This window comes from Nycticebus coucang, chromosome 5, assembly GCF_027406575.1.
Source record: "Nycticebus coucang isolate mNycCou1 chromosome 5, mNycCou1.pri, whole genome shotgun sequence".
In the NCBI taxonomy this organism is placed as follows: Eukaryota; Metazoa; Chordata; class Mammalia; order Primates; family Lorisidae; genus Nycticebus; species Nycticebus coucang.
In genome coordinates, this window is record NC_069784.1 from 61112024 (window position 1) to 61131383 (window position 19360).

A 19360-nucleotide genomic window follows, 5' to 3' on the forward strand; every position below is an offset into this window, starting at 1 on the left:
GAATAAAATGCTCTTTGATTTGGGGAAGTGAGGATGAACAGGACTCAAAATTAAAGATGCTGGTTTCCCTATAAAGTTTTAGCTTCTTAGAGTGAGGTAACTCTTATGACTAAACCAATATGAGTCAGGTAATGGTTTTGAATATCAAAGGAACTTTAGGCATATTTACATAATAGTTGTGCCTTTCTTTAGTCGTAATTTTAGATCAAAAATGTACTTGATGCTCAAATATTTGCTACTTAATTTTAGTTTCTCTCTATACTGATAAATAAAATTAGCCTTTGCTTGAATACTTCTAGAGTGTGAACTATGTAGTTCAGTCTATTCATAGCCTGCTGTTAGAAAACCTTCATTGTGAAAACCGTATTCTTAAGAGTTTCCGTCTTTTGTATCTAGTGCTACGCCTAAACCCATACCACAGTATAAACGCTCTTTCACTCAGTGAGAACTGTGTGGGTTTTGGGGGGATTTTTTGAGACAGAGTCTCACTCTGTCTCCCAGGCTAGAGTGCTGTGATCTCAGCCTAGCTCTCAGCAACCTCAAACTCCTAGGCTCAATCGGTCCTCTGGCCTCAGCCTCCTGAGAAGTTGGGACTACAAGCACTTTCCCAGCTAATTTACCTATTTTTTAGTAGAGACCATGTTGCACTCTTGCTCAGCCTGATCTGAGCTTCAGGGATCCTTCCATCTCAGCCTCCCAGCTGGGATCACAGGTGTGAGCCACCACTCCTGGCCACAACTAAGATTTGTTGAAGATAACCATCATGCCCGCATCTAGTCTTCTTTTCTTTTGTAGACTAAAACCTTTGTAGTGTGGTATGATTTTAAGTCTACAATCATGATTTCTCATCTTTGAGTGCATTTATGTTTTTTATTGTTTTCTTTAATGTATAAATCTCAACAGTAATCTCTACCCTAAATTTAACCTCACCCCCTCCATTGTAACAACTAATACTGTGTGCCCTAAGAGGACATTACCTTTTTGGAAAGCTACATTATTGTCATAATTCAGTGAGGTTACTAAAATCACAACAAAAATTTTTAAATAAATGCTACTTTTCATTATATCTCCCCAATCTACATTTTTGTATGCAAATTTATTACTTTTTTCTGCTTAATTTCATTGTGTTAGATCCATTTTTGTCTCCCCAACTTGTCAAGATCTCTTTTAATGATTTTGTTATTCAAGATTTTTTATCCTTCCCTATTTCTTCTCAGTAGCAGAATTCATTTGCACATATCCTACTGACATCCAGATTTTTTTTTTTTTTTTTGGTGAAGAGAGAGGCAGTCTCACTCTGTGCCTTGGGTAGAGTGCTGTGGTGCCCTATTTCACAAGGAACCTCAAACTCCTGACCTCAAACAATCCTCCTCTCTCAGCCTCCCATGTAACTGGGACGATAGGCACCCACTACCATACCCACCTAGTTTTCCTATTAATAGAGCCTGGGGTCTCAAACTTGCTCAGGGTGCTCTGGACCTCCTGAGCTCAGGTGATCGTCCTACCTCCACCTCCCAGAGTGCTGGGATTACAGGTCTGAGCCACTGTGCCAAGCCACATTTTTTTTGTAGAGACAAGACTTTCACTTTGTCACCCTCAGTAGAGTACCATGGCATCACTGTTCATAGCAACCTCCAACTTTTGGCTTAAGTGATTCTCTTGCCTCGGCCTCCCAGGTAGCTGGGACTACAGGTACCCGCCACAGTGCCCGGCTATTTTTTGTTGTTGTTGCAGCTGGCCTGGGCTGGTTTCAAACCCGCCACCCTTACCATATGTGGCTGGTGCCATAACCACTGTGCTATGGGCTCCAAGCCCCACCCTACATTCTCGATCATAACCATAAAAATGTTCTGTCCAGAATCTTTCTGCTTGCCTTTGGGCCTTATATTAATACCCTTTAATTGTTATCATTTTATCAAATATACTTATTTTTTACTGTGTCTGGACCATGGTTCTCCTTTTCTGTCTGTAAGGATTTGATAAGGTATCATAACAAGAGTGTGGCTAAACTTCTTGTAATATTTTTAAATGTTCAAGTTAGTCTGACCTAATTTATTATTTTTCACAATAAACTTTTAACTTCAGAATAGTTTTAGATTTATGTAGAGTTATCATATAAGCCACACCAGTGTTCACTATTATTGACATCTTACTTAGTACGGTATATTTATCACAATTAATAAAACCAGTATTTATTTATACTTTGTTATAACTGAAGTCCATCCTTTATTCAGATCTCCTTAGTTTTACTAATGTCCTTTCTCTGTTCCAGGATCCCTTCCAGGACACCACATTACACTTAGTTGCCATGTCTCCCTAGGCTCCTCTTGTCTGTGACATTTTCTCAGACTTCCCTTGTTTTTGATGACCTTGACAGTTTTGAGGAGTGCTGGTCAGGTATTTTGTAGAAGGCCCCTCAATTGGGATTTTTCTGATAATGTTCTTATGATTAGACTGGGGTCATGGGTATGGGGAGGAAAACCACAGAGGTGAGTATCATTGTCATCAGGGGACATATTGTCAACTTGACACACCACTGTTGATGTGAACCCTAGCCACCTAGCTGGGGTGGTATGTGTTAAGTTTTCACTGTGAAGTTAACTTTCCCATTTCCATGCTGTATCCATTGGAATGAAGTTACTATATGTGGCCTACACATAAAGAAATGAAGGGCAAAAACAGATCACTCTCTCAGAGAGCTCTGGGATAATTCGAAGAAAATCAATACTCATCTTAATAGGGATCCCCAAAAGTGACGAAGTGGATTCACAAGGCACAGAGTCTCTTCTCCATGAGATTATGAAGGAGAACTTTCCAGACATGCCAAGAGATTCTGAAATTCAGATAGCAAATGGTTTCAGAACTCCAGCACGACTCAACCCAAATAAGACATCCCCCAGACACATCATAATCAATTTCACTAAAGTTAATATGAAGGAGAAAATTCTGAAAGCAGCCACATGAAAGAAAACCATCACCTACAAGGGCAAGAATATTAGAGTAACTGCAGATCTCTCTGCTGAAACCTTCTAACCTAGAAGAGGACTTTTCATTGACTTTTAATCTCTTAAAACAAAATGACTTTCAACCCAGGATCCTGTACCCAGCTAAACTGAGTTTCATTTATGATGGAGAATTTAATACTTCAATGACATTCACATGTCGAAGAAATTTTCCATAACTAAACCAGCTCTCCAGGATATTCTCAGACCTATCCTCCATAAAGACCAGCGTAATCCTCCACCACAAAAGTAAACCCACCCAGAAAATTTTGATCAAATTCCAACTTCCACAGTCACAAAAGGATTAAAAATGTTCACTGCACTCTCGAAAGGCTTATCAATATTCTCAATTAATGTGAATGGTTTAAATTGTGCTGTAAAGAGGCACAGGTTGGCTGACTGGATACAAACTCTCAGGCCAGATATCTGCTGCATACAAGAATCTCATCTCAACTTAAAAGATAAATATAGACTCAAGGTGAAGGGATAGTTATCTATATTCCAGGCAAATGGAAAGCAGAAAAAAATCAGGCATTCCAATCCTATTCGCAGATACAATAGGCTTTAAACCAAACAAAATAAGGAAGGATAAGGATGGACACTTCATATTTGTTAAAGGTTAATACTCAATATGATGAGATTTCAATGATTAATATTTATGCACCCAACGAGAATGCGCTTCAATTTATAAGAGAAACTCTAACAGACATGAGCAACTTGATTTCCTCCGGTTCCACAGTAGTCGGAGATTTTAACACCCCTTTAGCAGTGCTGGATAGATCCTCCAAAAAGAATCTAAGCAAAGAAATTTTAGATTTAAACTTAATCATTCAACATCTGGACTTAACAGACATCTATAGAACATTTCATCCCAACAAAACTGAATACACATTCTTCTCATCAGCCCACAGAACATACTCCAAAATCGACCACATGCTACGCCACAAATCTAACATCACCAAATTTTAAAAAATAGAAATTATTCCTTGCATCTTCTCAGACCATCATGGAATAAAAGTTGAACTCAATAACAACAGGAACCTGCACACCCATACAAAAACATGGAAGCTAAACGACCTTATGCTGAAGGATAGATGGGTTATAGACGAGATTAAGAATGAAATCACCAAATGTTTGGAAAAAAACAATCAAGACACGAATTATCAGAACCTCTGGGATACTGCAAAGGCAGACCTAAGAGAGAAATTTATAGCACTGCAAGCCTTCCTCAAGAAAACGGAAAGAGAGGAAGTTAATAACTTAATAGGACATCTCAAGCAACTGGAGAAGGAAAAACACTCCAACCCAAACCCAGCAGAAGAAAATAAATAACCAAAATCAGAGCAGAATTAAATGGAATTGAAAACAAAAGAATTATACAACAGATCAATAAATCCAAAAGTTGGTTTTTTGAAAAGATCAATAAAATAGATCAACCTTTGGCCAACCTAACCAGGAAAAAAAGAGTAAAATCTCTAATTTCATCAGTCAGAAATGGTAACGATGAAATAACAACAGACTCCTCAGAAATTCAAAAAATCCTTAACAAATACTACAAGAAACTCAGAAATACGAAAATCTGAAAGAAATCGACTAATACCTGGAAGTATACCACCTACCAAGACTTAGCCAGAACGAAGTGGAAATGTTGAACAGGCCTACCCTATATCAAGTTCTGAAATAGCATCAACTTTACAAAATCACCCTAAAAGGAAAAGCCCAGGACCAGATGGGTTTACGCCAGAATTCTACCAAACCATTAAGGAACAACTAGTACCGATATTACTAAACCTCTTCCAAAATATAGAAAAAGAAGGAATATTACCCAACACAGTCTACGAAGCAAACATCACCTTGATCCCCAAACCAGGGAAAGACCCACCAAGAAAAGAAAATTATAGACCAATATCACTAATGAATATTAATGCAGAAATAATAAGATCCTAACGAACAGAATCCAACAACACATGAAAAAAATTATACACCATGACCATGTGCAATTTATCCCAGGGTCTCAAGGCTGGTTCAATATATGTAAATCTATAAATGTAATTCAGCACATATACAAACTAAAGAATAAAGACCATATGATTCTCTCAATTGATGCAGAAAAAGCTTTTGATAATATCTAGCATCCCTTCATGATTAGAACACTTAAGAAAATTGGTATAGAAGGGACATTTCTTAAACTAATTGAGGCCATCTACAGCAAACCCACAGCCAATGTCATATTGAATGGAGTTAAATTGAAATCCTTTACACTTAGATCAGGAACCAGGCAAGGTTGCCCATTGTCTCCATTGCTCTTTAACATTGTAATGGAAGTTTTAGCCATTGCAATTAGGGAAGAAAAGGTGATCAAGGGTATCCACATAGGGTCAGAAGAGATCAAACTTTCACTCTTCGCAGATGACATGATCGTATACCTGGAAAACACTAGGGATTCTACTACAAAACTTGTAGAAGTGATCAAGGAATACAGCAATGTCTCAGGCTACAAAATCAACACCCATAAATCTGTAGCCTTTAAATATACCAACAATAGCCAAGCCGAGATAACAGTCAAGGACTCTATCCCTTTCACAGTAGTGCCAGAGAAGATGAAATATTTGGGAGTATACCCAACAAACGATGTGAAAGACCTCTATAAAAGAGAACTATGAAACTTTAAGAAAAGAGCTGAAGATGGTAACAGATGGAAAAACATACCATGCTTATGGCTGGGAAGAATCAACATTGTTAAAATGTCTGTACTACCCAAAGCAATATATAATTTTAATGCAATTCCTATTAAAGCTCCATTGTCATATTTTCAAGATCTCAAAAAAATAATACTTCGTTTTACATGGAATCAGAAAAAACCTCGAATAGCCAAGACATTACTCAGAAATAAAAACAAAGCGGGAGGAATCATACTACCAGACCTGAGACTGTACTATAAATCGATAGTGATCAAAACAGCATGGTACTGGTACAAAAACAGAGAAGTAGATGTCTGGAACAGAATAGAGAATCGAGATGAATCCAGCTACTATACCATTATCTGATCTTTGACAAGGCAATTAAAAACATTCAGTGGGAAAAAGATTCCCTATTTAACAAATGGTGCTGGCTGAACTGGCTGGCGACCTGTAGAAGACTGAAACTGGACCCACACCTTTCACATTAACTCAGATAGACTCTCACTGGATAAAAGATTTAAACATAAGACATAAAACTATAAAATATTTGAAGAAAGTGCAGGGAAAACTCTTGAAGAATCGGCCTGGGTGAATATTTTATGAGGAGGACTCCCCAGGCAATTGAACCAGTATCAAAAATATATTACTGGAACCTGATCAAACTAAAAAGCTTCTGGACAGTCAAGAACATAGTGAGTAAAGCAAGCAGCCCTCAGAATGACAGAAAATATTTGCAGGTTATACTTCCGATAAAGGTTTAATGACCAGAATCCATAGAGAACTCAAACGTATTAGCAAGAAAAGAACAAGTGATCCCATCTCAGGGTGGGCAAGGGACTAGAAGAGAAACTTCTCTAAAGAAGACAGAGGCCTGATCTGCAAACACATGAAAAAAAGCTCATCATCCTTAATCATCAGAGAAATGCAAATCAAAACTCCTTTGAGATATCACCTAACCCCAGTAAGACTAGCCCACATAACAAAATCCCAAAATCAGAGATGTTGGCGTGGACGTGGAGAAAGGGGCACACTTCTACACTGCTGGTGGTAATGCACACTAATATGTTCCTTTTGGAAGGATGTTTGGAGAATACTTAGAGACCTAAAAATAGACCTGCCATTCCATCCTATAATTAATTCCTTTACTAGGTTTATACCCAGAAGACCAAAAGTCACAATGTAACAAAGACATCTGTACCAGAATGTTTATTGCAGCCCAATTCATAATTGCTGAGTCATGGAAGAAGCCCAAGTGCCCATCGACCCACGAATGGACTAGCAAATTGTGGTACATGTATACCGTAGAATATTATGCAGTCTTAAGGAAAGATAGAGACTTTACCTCTTTCATGTTTACATGGATGGAGCTGAAACATACTCTTCTTAGCAAAGTATCTCAAGAATGGAAGAAAAAGTATCCAATGTACTCAGCCCTACTATGAAGCTAATTTATAGCTTTCATATGAAGGCTATAACCCAACTATAGCACAAGAATATGGGGGAAAGAGCCAAGGGAGGGGGAGGTTAGGGTAGAGGGGGGTAATGGGTGGGGCCACACCTACAGTGCATCTTGGAATGGGTACAAGCAAAGCCTACTAAATGCAGAATACAAATGTCTACATACAATAACTAAGAAAATGCCATGAAGGCTACATTGAACAGTTTGATGAGAATATTTCAGATTGTATATGAAACCAGCACATTGTACCCCTTGATAGCACTAATGTACACAGCTATGATTTAACAATAAAGAAAAAATAATAAACACATGGGAAGTTATGTTCTGCTTTGTTGAGGGACCTGTGTATGTATCAGTTATTTGGAATTCTCCACAGGAGTTTTGTCTCTTCCCTGTTCACTGCTCATTTCCTTGTCATGTAATTGCATTAGTATGGCCTCATGGACACTGCTTTTATAATTTGGTCATCATCTGGTACTACTTTTTGCTGCTCAGACTGCTCAGCTTTGGCCATTGGGAGGGAGCTCTATCAGTTTCTATGTCCCTTTGATGTGACCCTGTCATACTGTGTTTGGGTATGTCTGCATGTGTTGTGTGCGCGTGTGTGCATGCCTGTGTGTCTTTTGTTTGAGTACTTCCTTGCTTTCTGATGCAACAAGATGTTCCAGGCTCATCCTGTGTTATTTCTTGCCCCAGTCCTAGATGTAACCATTTCTCCAGGGAGCCCTGGTTCATTTTATTGGAAGACGGTGTTAGAAACCAGGACCTGACTGGATGCCCATAGCTCAGTGGGTAGGGTGCCAGCCACATACACTGGGGCTGGCAGGTTCAAGCCCACCCAAGCCTGGTAAACAACAATGACAACTACAACAACAGCAGCAACAACAGAAAAAAATAGGCATTGTGATGGGTACCTGTAGTGCCAGCTACGTGGAAGGCTGAGGCAAGAGAATCTCTTGAGCCCAAGAGTTTGAGGTTGCTGTGAGCTGTGACACCACAGCACTCTACCAAGAGTGACATAGTGAGACTCTGTCCCAAAGAGAAAAAAAGAAACCAGGGCCTGGTCACTGGACATGTTTGTGCTACTGAGGTATCATTTCTTCTAGACCTTCTCAGTAGACAGAGCAAGGAAATACAGATGTGTAAATACTGTGTAGGAATACTTTTCCATAAATATTTCTATATATAATGAGCTGTGTCTGTGCTAAACCTAATAAGAGTTCATACTCTGTTTTCATTAACAAGGGTCATTCTAGCCTCTTCCGTTTGCTCATCTTTAACCTCTCACCTCAACAAAATGTCCTATAATTGGAATCACACTGTATGTAGTCTTTCAGAATGGCTTCCCCCACCACTGGCCATCCGTTTACTTAATCCTGGTGTGTGTGTGTAGATAGATAGATAGAGGTTCAGAATTGATGACTTGTTGGAAGTAGTTTTATTCATTAGAGTGCATTGCTTTACCTCCATGTGCCTTTATTCTTACACTGTCCATTTCCAAAATTAGGTTGTCGCCTTACTTCCCCACCCTTTCCACGAGGCTGTTCTACCCAGGTACATTTGTAATACAGTTAGATTCTTGTGTCACATTCTGCATTCCATTCTGGGCTCCCCCAACCTTCTAAATAATGTTTTAAGTTTGTAGACCCTGAGATCCATCTCTGTGCTGTGACGTTTCATGGTTTTTTGACAGATGCACGAATCTGCCAGGCAGGTACCTGTGCCTCATCTGTCCACCTCTCTCCCAAACACCTGTGTGGTTTGCCTTTTCCAGAATGCTGTGTGGTTGATTAAAGCAGTGCACACTGAACACTCACCCTTGTTTTTCTGTATCTCAATAGGTCACTCCTTTTTAATCACTTAGTACCATTTCATTGTATGAATGGAGGCAGTTTGTTTATTCTTCAGCCTATTAAAGGACATCTTGTTTGATATCCATTTTTGATTTGCATAAAACTTATAAATATTGCATGCAAGTTTTTTTGTGGACCTAAGTTTTCAAATCAGTTGAGTGAAAATACCTAGGAATGTGATGGCTTTATCATATGGTAAGACTGTGTTTAGCTTTGTAAGAATCCACCAAACTGCCATCTGAAATACCTGTACCACTTTGTATTCTTCTAAGCAGTGAATAATTCCTGTTGCTCCAGACCCTCACTAACAATAAGAATTGTCTGTTTTTGTAATTTTTGCTATACTAATACGCATGCAGTGGCATCACATCCTTGTTTTAATTTGCATTTCTGTAATGACAAATGATATTGGCCATGTTTTCACATTCATATTTGCCATCTGTGTATCTTTTATGAAGCATCTGTTCAGATCTTATGCTTACATTTTAGTTGGGTTGTTTGTTTTCTTATTGTTTAGTTTTAACAGTTCTTTGTATATTTTTGGATACAAGACCTTTATCAGAAATGTTCTGTGTGAATCTACTCTTTCCTCATGTGAAAGAGGCTTCTGTGTCTTGTCCTTTCTGTCAGGGGTGACTGATAAACCACAAGTTTCACATTTTAATAATGTGTACCTTACCAACTTTTTCTTTCATGGATCATGCTTCTGGTGTTTTATCTAAAAACTCATTACCAAATCCAACATCAGATAGATTTATCTCCTGTTTTTTTGTAGAGGTTTTATAGTTTTGCATTTTTCATGTGGGTCTGTTACCCATTTTGAGATAATTTTTGTAAAAAGTGTAATCTAACTTTTATTTTGTGAATCTGTCTTGGCTCTTACTAGTCACGCTTTTTATGAACAATCAGAAGCATCTTTTAATACGATTGATTTTTAAACCCAAACCCAGATTTTATCTGATTCTGTTTTTTCAGTTTTGCAAAACCTACTATCAGCCCCATTTTGAAAATTACATTTTCCTATCTGTTTCTGGTTATTCTGTTGCATGTTCTATGCTTTTAAATCTAAAGCTTATCCAGGCCATTGTGAGAATAGAAGAATTCTGCCTTTCTCTACTATTACAAATAGTGCCTGGTCAAACTCAAGAAGCAGCTTTACCATGCCTCCGATTTCACTGTCCTCAGTCATGTTGTTGATTCGGGGTCATCTTGGATTTCAGCTTTGCTCACATTCTGCACTGGTTAAATGCAGACCTATGTCTGACATCAAGGTGCATCCTTAGTCCTGAACCTGCTTTTCTTCTTTCATACATATCTTTTTAAAATCTGAACTCAGAGAACTCCCTATTATAACCATGCTGAATTCTTTAGCCAGTTTCCCCTCTGCTTCTGTATTAGTTGAATTTGAAATTGCATACATTGGGTTTTTGTCTGCTTGCCAATTCTCTCTTGAATATTGAGCACTATAGTTCTCTTTCTTTTTGCAGAACCCCTTTGTTTTCAAAGAAAATTTTCTAAAGCTTAAGTTTTTCCATGGTACTTATAAATTATTCAGAGTTTTGTGGAAAATAGCCTTTATTTTAGCAATAAACCTTAAATTTTAAAATGAACATGAAAAAATTACTGTCTTAGTTTGCTGGATATTAGTATAGATAAGATATAACAGTATTTTAGAGGGAGAAGGGACAGAGAGAGCAAGTAATAACTCACACTGCCCAGGTGAGTAGAACAGTCCCCTCTGATAACATGCAGCTGTGTTTACTTTTCAGGCAGTAAATATCCAGGTCTTTTGCTCTTTGATACTGTTGTTACATAGTTCTTTTCTTTTCTTTTCTTTTTTTTTTTTTTTTTTTTTTTTTGAGACAGAGTCTCACTTGGTCACCTTTGGTGGAGTGCTGTGGTGTTATAGCTCACAGCAACCTCAAACTCTTGGGCTTAAGCGATTCTCTTGCCTCAGCCTCCCAAGTAGCTGGGACTACAGCCGCCTGCCACAATGCCCAGCTATTTTTAGAAATGGGGTCTCACTCTGGCTCAGACTGGTCTGAAACCCATGAGCTCAGGCAATCCTTACACCTTTGCCTCCCAGAGTGCTGAGATTATAGGCATAAGCCACCTCGCCCAGCCCTCTCGGTATATATATTTTTTCCTGTGTGTTTATCTTTACCTAACTAGAGAATACCAAGAAGGGTGACTCTGGGGCCTGGACTTAAATCTAGTGACAATGTTTTTGTGTTAGGATGAGAAGTCACTAAAAAGAGCACCTCACAGATTATATTGGAGACTCATAGGATTATAGTTTTCTTAACCTGATTTTCTTTGGGGTTCTTATTTTTAACATTTTAAAAAAGTTTTCTTACTTTACCTTGTCTCACTTCTTCTCCTTTGCCCTTAACTGACCTTGGCTTAGATTTTATTTTTAAAAATCACCATTAAATTGTGTTTTACTTCTGTGTAACCCTTAGAAATCCTTCTGGGTCAGTGACCCTAGGTAAAAATAAACTGATATAAATTAATTGCATGATGTGTTTTATATTCATTAATAGTAATTATACCCAACTATTATATATTTTGTCTTCTGTTGTAATTATACCAAAATTATGATATATTTAATTATATATCTTGGGCTTAACAGTAATTATACCTGACTATTTTATAATCAAATACAAATATAGTGACACCCCCCCCAAATTTTTCATTTTGACTAAAAATGATTTTTTGTTTGTTTGTTTGTTTGTTTTTTGCAGTTTTTGGCTGGGGCCAGGTTTGAACCCACCACCTCTGGTATATGGGGCCAGCGCCCTTCTCCTCTAGCCACAGGCACTGCCCTAAAAATAATTTTAAAACACACTCATTACAGCTTGAAACATCCTAGAAAAGGCTGGGCGCAGTGGCTCTTGCCTGTAATCCCAGCACTCTAGGAGGCCGAGGTGGGTGGATTGCCTGAGCTCATGAGTTTGAGACCAGCTCTGAGCTAGAGTGAGACCCCATTTCTAAAAGTAACTGGGTATTGTGGCAGGCACTTGTAGTCCCATCTACTGGGGAGGCTGAGGCAAGAGAATCGCTTAAGCCCAAGAATTTGAGGTTGCTATGAGCTGTAAAGCCATGGCACTCTACAGAGGGCAACATATTGAGACCCTGTCTCAAAAAAAAAAAAGAAAGAAAAGAAACGTCCTAGAAAAGTACTTTATTTATTTTTAATGGATATATTTTGTATTATAATGTTACATGTATAAATCTGTCAAAATTTAATTCTAACACTCATAATTCTTATTTCACACAAAAAGGTTCGTCTATGACATGGAACACTTTTTAATCTTTAAAGATTATTTTTATATCAATCATGTCAGAAATCAATTACCATAAAGTTTTATCATCATACTTAATGAAAAAGCAACCCAGCATTTTAATAAATTCTGAAATCTTTTACATTAAAATTCTATTTCTTTAAAATGTGATATCTTCTTCCCTTAGGAAAGGGTAAAGGGGTTAAAGGTTAAGATTATCCCTAATTAGTTACTTTGGAAGCTGAAATGCAGATACATAAAGCAGTAGTCTCAATCCTGGCTGTGCTTAAAATACCTGGTGAATTTTTAGAGTTATCCTATCTCAGAGCAATTAAATGAATATCTCTGAATATGAAATACTTTTTAGAAGTTCTACAATTATGTAGCTAGAACAACTAGTGTTCTAGAGCTTGAAGTGGTGTGTTTTTATTAAATTTCTTAATTCGGATTTTTTTATTGGTTTTTTTTTGTTGTTGTTGTTCGTTTGTTTGTTTGTTTGCAGTTTTTGGCCGGGACTGGGTTTGAACCCGCCATCTCCAGCATATGGGCCCTTTGAGCCACAGGCATCACCCTAATTTGGATTTTTTTTAACTAACAATACTGAATTGGTTTTTTCACTGCATTTTTTTATTATAAAAATCACACAAGACAAAATTTACCATCTTAACCATTTTAAAGTGTACAGCTCAGCTGTGTTAAATATATTTTCATTTACATTGTTGTAAAACAGATCTTCACAATTTTTTTCATCTTTAAAGTCTGGAACTTTGTACCCTAAATAGCAGCAACTTCCCCCCTTCCCCCAGCCCCTGTTTTCTACTTTTTGTTTCTATAACTTTGACTACTTTAGGCACCTTAGATGTGTATGAATGGGATCATAACATGCTTGTCTTTTTGTGATTGACTTATTTCATTTAGCACAAAGTCCTCAGGGTTTATCTGTGTAAAAGGATTTCCTTTCTTTCTTTTTTTTTTTTTTTTTGAGATAGAGCCTCAAGCTGTTGCCGTGGGTAGAGTTCTGGGGCATCATAGCTCACAGCAACCTCCAACTCCTGGCTCAAGTGATTCTCCTGCCTCTGTCTCCCAAGTAACTGGGACTACAAGCGCCTGCCACAACGCCCTGCTATTTTTTTTTTTTTTTTTTTTTTTTTGGTTGCAGCCGTCATTGTTGCTTGGCGGGCCCGGGCTGGATTCCAACCTGCCAGCTCAGGGGTATGTGGCTGGCGCCTTAGCCACTTGAGCCACAGGCGCCGAGCCGAATTTCATTTCTTTTTAAGGCTGAATAATATCCCATTGTATGTGTATACTGCATTGTGTTTATTTTATTGTATGTGTATGCTGCATTTTGTTTATTTTTCCCTCCTAAGTGGACACTTTGTTGACTTTTACCTCTAAGCTATTGTGAGCTGCTATAAACTTGAGAGCACAAATACTCTTGATTCCCCCTTTCAATTCTCTTAGGTATATACTCAGCAGTGGGCTAACTGGATCACATGGCAGCCCTATTTTTAATTTTTTGAGGAAGCACTATGCTGTTTTCCACAGAGCTTGCACCATTTTTGTAGTGGCAATCACTACATAGAGGTTCCCATGTCTCCATGTCCTTACCAACACTTATCTTCTGGGTTTTTTCCATAGTTGTCATTATAAGGGATGTAAGGTGATAATTCATATTGTTTTCATTTGCAATTAATTCTCATGATTTGCTTTGTTTCATATGTTTTTTGGCCATTTGTATGTCATCTTTTGAAAAGGGTTCAAATTCTTAAAATTCATATTTTAATTGGTTATTTAATATTTCATTGTTTTGTTGTGAGAGTTTTTTCTATATTCTGTATTATTAGTCCCTTTTCAGGTTAATGATTTGCAAATATTTTCTCTCATTCCATAGGTTGAGTTTTCTTGATTGTAGTCTTTGATGTACAAGCATTTTTGAGTTTGATGCAGTCCCAGTTGTCTGTTTTTGCTTTTCTTGCCTGTGCCTTTGATGTCATAGCCAAGAAATCATTGCCCCTCCAATGTAAGGAAGCTTTTTCTCTATGATTTCTTCTAGGAGTTTTATAGTTTGGGGTCTCTTTTAGGTCTCTAGGCAATTTTGAGTTAATGTTTGTATACGATGCAAGATAAGGGTTCACCTTCATTCTTCTGCATGTGGTTATCTAGTTTTTTTCATCACTATTTATTGAAACTGTCTTCTACCTGCTGGGTCATCTTATGCCTTGTCAGAGGTCATTTGACAGCACCTGCTGGAGCTTATTTCTGAGCTCTTTGTTGTGTTGTGTTGATCTGTACAGATTGTGTTGAATCTGTAGATTGCTTTGGGTAGTGTGGTTGTCCTAATAAAATGTTCAGTCTTCCAATCCATGAACACACAGGATTTCTTTCCAACTATTTGTGTCTTCTTTAATTTTCTGTAGCAATATTTTGTGATCTCTAGGCCACATGTCTTCCACTCCCTTCGTTGGCTTTGCTCCTAAGTATTTTATTCTTTTTAATGCTGTTGTAAATAGAATTGTTTTCTTAATTTCCTTTTTGCATTGTTCATTGTTAATGAGTAGACATGCTACTGATTATTGCATGTTTTTATATCCTACAAATTTATTAGTAGTCCCAGTTACTTTTTAATGGAATCTTCATGGTTTAGTACATACAAGATCGTAGTACAGTGGTTCGCAACCTGTGGGTCGCGACCCTTTTTTAACAATGAAAATACATTGCCACATTAGGAAGGTTGAGAACCACTGTCACATATCTGCTAATAGAGATGATTTTCCTTCTTCCTTTCCAATTTGCATGGCATTTATTTATTTATTTATTTTATTATTTATTTTTTTTTTTTTGCAGTTTTTGGCCGGGGCTGGGTATGAACCTGCCACCTCCAGCTTATGGGGCTGGCGCCCCACTCCTTTGAGCCACAGGTGCCGCCGGCATTTATTTATTTACTTACTTTATTTGCCCAATTGCTGAATTATTTCCAAGAGGAAATACAAATTATGTTTTTAAAAGGAACAAGCAATACAGTGTCATGTATGCTATGATGAGAATTTTGGAATTTGCATTTTGAAGGCAAAAGAGAGTCACTGGGAGGTTTGAAACAAGGAAGTACAATTAAGTGTGTGCTTCAAAAATGAAACAAAAAGCAACCATAGTTCCTAGTGGAGAAGTGATGGCAGGGAGTAGGGGGAGAATAGAGGCAGATTAGGTAAGCAGATCACTAGCAAGGTGGTCTGGTTAGTGATTTCAGCTGCAGTGCGGTAGAGGTGGGAATGGAGATGGGGAAAGTGAGTGAAACTGAGTAGTTATCAGAAGTGACAGAATTAGATGACAGGTTGGATGTGTGAGTGAGCAGGAAGCAGGAGAGAGCTTTTTAAAGGCATTAGGGCTTTGGCTTGAGCACACAGGACTGGATGGAGGTGGCGAGATAACACATAACTACAGTGTAGAGGGTTTGTATGCTGAATTTGAGATGTGTGGGTAACAGCTAGTTGGAGAAGCTGCAAAGGAAATCATGTGTAAATCTGGGCATGAGAAAATTCATCCAATAAAGAAATTGGTTCCGCTTAGGGGAAACTTAAGACCTAGTATAAGTTGTGGTGAGTACATAGTTAATGCTTGTAATGATTTATTTATCACAAAACATCAACTTATATATTGTGATATGTTTAAAGTTAATAATTTTTAGCGTGAATTAATAGTTTCCTTAATATTGTGAAAGTGGCATTTTATGGGAAGAAGACTCTTTACTCTCTCAGTGGAGCTGGCGAATATTATGAAAGTGGCATTTTATGGGAAGAAGGCTCTTTTTACTCTCTTGGTGGAGCTGGCGGGGCAGTATTCACTTATCTTGCCATTTTGTATCACTCACCTCTCTTCATGGGCACAAATGTGAAACCTGTTGTTCCATTGAAATCCATAAATACAGAGAAGACAGATTAAAAGGCTAACATACATAAAATTAAAAAACATTTTATACTTTTGTGGGGAATAGCAGGGTAGGGAGTGAAATTTGATATGTCTAGCTACTCAAAGATAAAGATCACGAAGCTTTTTTGGTAAGTCTGGCAAGCAGTAAAAGAGGTAGTCTTCGTTGCATTATTATAACTATGAGGCAGAAATGTCCTAGATCTGAGAGAGTAGAGAATAGTGGAGAGTAGGGGAAAAGGAGCATGAAGGAGAAAGGAAGAGAAAGGAGGCAGAGGGAGAGAGAAAAGTAAGCTTTCAGTAGGACTGAATTGAATGTAATCTGCTTTTGGTTTATTTGAAACATGAGTTCCAGAGTATGTAATTATTTTCTTTTAAAGTCCAATGCTACCTCATCTCTTTACTGCTATAAAGTGTTATTGTAATTAGATATAGACACAGTAGTCAAACAGGAGAACCATTTTTTCTTATATCACTCTTTATAAAGCTTGAAGTCAGAAGATATTATTCTAGATAATAATAGAATAATAATAGATATTATTCTATTATTCTGTCATTAACTGGCTTTATGACCCTACGAGGTTGTTACCTTTTGTGAGCCTCAGTTTACTCATCTGCCAAATTACGGTACTGGACAAAATGATCTATAAAGTTCCTTCTGCTCTAGGTTTCTGTATTTCTTTGAAGTCCACTTTTCCCTGAGTGTAGCAGTAATTTTTCATCATTAAAAATCAACAAAAACCTGTGGTTTTGAGATTTATAAAATTAATATATATTTTCTCATACATTGATTTAGCACAGAAGTTATTTCACATAATTTGCCATGCTAACTCACATGCTGCTGGGAGAGTCTAGGGCAGCGGTTCTTAAGAACTGTATCAAAGGGACGTGGCATTAGGAAGGTTGAGAACCACAGGTCTAGGGCTGTGTATGAGACTGACCTACTAAGAGCGCCATTGGTTTTGCTGGATACTTGCCACATTTATATTATTTCTTTGCTCAGGTATTTTCCTATCTGTTAATCATAAATTTTTGGAGATTATTTGGAGTAATTCCCCAAGATTGTATTTTTAGAAATTTCTTTTAAAGGAATTGTTGAATTAAAGCTGTTTGTAGCCACAGTCACTTTATTTTATCTTTGTTTCTCTGAAATTTTTTATTCGAAATTTTTGCAGATTTTGCTTTGGCAGTTAACCATGAAATATATTTGCAATATAATTATTATAATAGGATCATAGCATATTAAAAAAAGAAAAGTAATGCCCTTTATCTCAATTAGACCTATGTCACCAGAAACCATGGATTTAGTTTCATTTATGTGTGTTTGCTCCTAATACTTTTTGGTTTAGTCTAATATGAAGAATTAAAAGGTAGAGGGTACAAAGGTCTGCTTTAAGAAAAGAATGAAATTTGGGATCCTATGTTATATTGCTTACATGTTTATGGATTTAATATTGAGTAGCCTTGATAGTAGTGTGTTATAGAAGAATCTTTTTATAGTGGAGTACATTTGGATCTAAACAAGAAAAGTTCTAGAGGGAAGCAAAGGATATCTAAAGAAGGAAAGAACCTCTTTCCTTTTCCATTTTCTAATCCACTTACTAGGCATATCTGCCAGTCTGTTTACAAGTGGAGAAAATAACGTGTTTTATTTACAGGACATTTTAGTACTAAAAGTTTTTCATAGGCTTTAACCTGGTAAAGAAGGCGTAGGGAAAAGCTTAAATTTGTTTACAGTTGTGAAAATTTAAATTCTCCTTCATAAATACAGGAAGTTAAAAATGCTTTCTTATTTGTAGATGACCAAACAAGTATTAGGAAATTCAAAGGTTTGAACAAAATAGAAAATTTATTATACATAAATGGGTCCTAAATATATTTTGAGACTTATAGATTGATGTTTTAAAAATACTACAAGTCCACAGACGTTTTATGGGATTTATCTTTGACAGACTCTTTTGCCCTCTTATTTATTTTTCTGTAGATACTTTGATTCATTCTAAAACATCTATTCACAAAAGATTAACTTAATTTTTGCAAAATGAAAAATTCATCAGTACTGAACAAAGTGTTAGTTCAGTGTTTTCTTCTAGAATGTCTAAACATTGTTTTTGTCATTAATAGTTTTTGAAGTTTTAACCCCGCGTATTAAAAAATACTTGCTGTGGGAAAAAGAATTTTTTATAATTTTAGTAGCACTGTTAGAATTTAATGCAGTTATTTTTAATCACCAAGAAGTTTATTCAATTCATTCTAAATGGTATTCTAAGGGGCAAAAAGATAGCAATATAACTTTTTTCTTACAAGGTCAAATTATTTCATGATAGCCTTACTGGCAGTAATAGAAAATTACCAAAAAAAAAAAAAAAGTTTTAGTCTCTTTGTTTAAAAAAATTCCTTATAAGTATTTGTATTGCAAATGAATTATTACCAAATGTTAATAATTTATTATGTCTTGTTTTTTAAAGTGAATGAATTTTTAGCTTTTGAGGGTCCCATCTTGTTGGATATGAGAATTAAACATCTAATCAAAACAAATCAGTTAAGCCAAGCAACTGCCCTAGCAAAGCTGTGCTCTGACCACCCCGAGATTGGTACAAAGGGCAGCTTTAAGCAAACTTACCTTGTCTGTCTTTGTACATCATCACCAAATGAAAAGTTAATCGAAGAGGTGAGTATGTTTTCTTTCATTAGTAGTTATTTTTTAAAGTGGAGGAATTTTTAATTAGATTAAAATGTTTTTTTTTGTTTGTTTGGTCATGGAAAGTGAAGGGACCATTGCTGTCAGTCTTACACTTTTGGTATAATCTTAGGTAGTGGCAACTTGATTCTAAACACCTTCCATAATTATATATGAACTGATTTCACCCAGCTTCTATTTTAAATACTATGGATCTTTTAAATGCTTTGACTGAATTATGGGGAAGATGGTGGTAACTTAATAGTTTGGTAAGATATTTATAATTTGTCAGGATTGAGACTTTAACTTACAGTTTTACCTGATACCAAGATAGTTACAGATCTTTTTAACCGGCCAATTTAAGAAACTTTATAGGAAACTTTCTTTGTTATTCTTAGAGGGAAGTGATATATACTCTCCATAGAATACGTGTGTGTGCGTATAGATACACACTATATGTTATTTTATATAGGTTATAAG

At 36.7% G+C, this 19360-nt stretch overlaps 1 protein-coding gene across 1 annotated transcript in view; it reads left to right on the plus strand.

The window, feature by feature from the left end:
• The window catches only part of ZNF292 (zinc finger protein 292), a 102875-nt gene that overhangs the window by 57498 nt on the left and 26017 nt on the right, over window positions 1-19360 (plus strand). The window contains exon 6 of the mRNA XM_053590933.1: window positions 18669-18871. Within this exon, the coding sequence (XP_053446908.1) occupies window positions 18669-18871 (203 nt within the window). The remainder of the gene's footprint in view (window positions 1-18668; window positions 18872-19360) is intronic.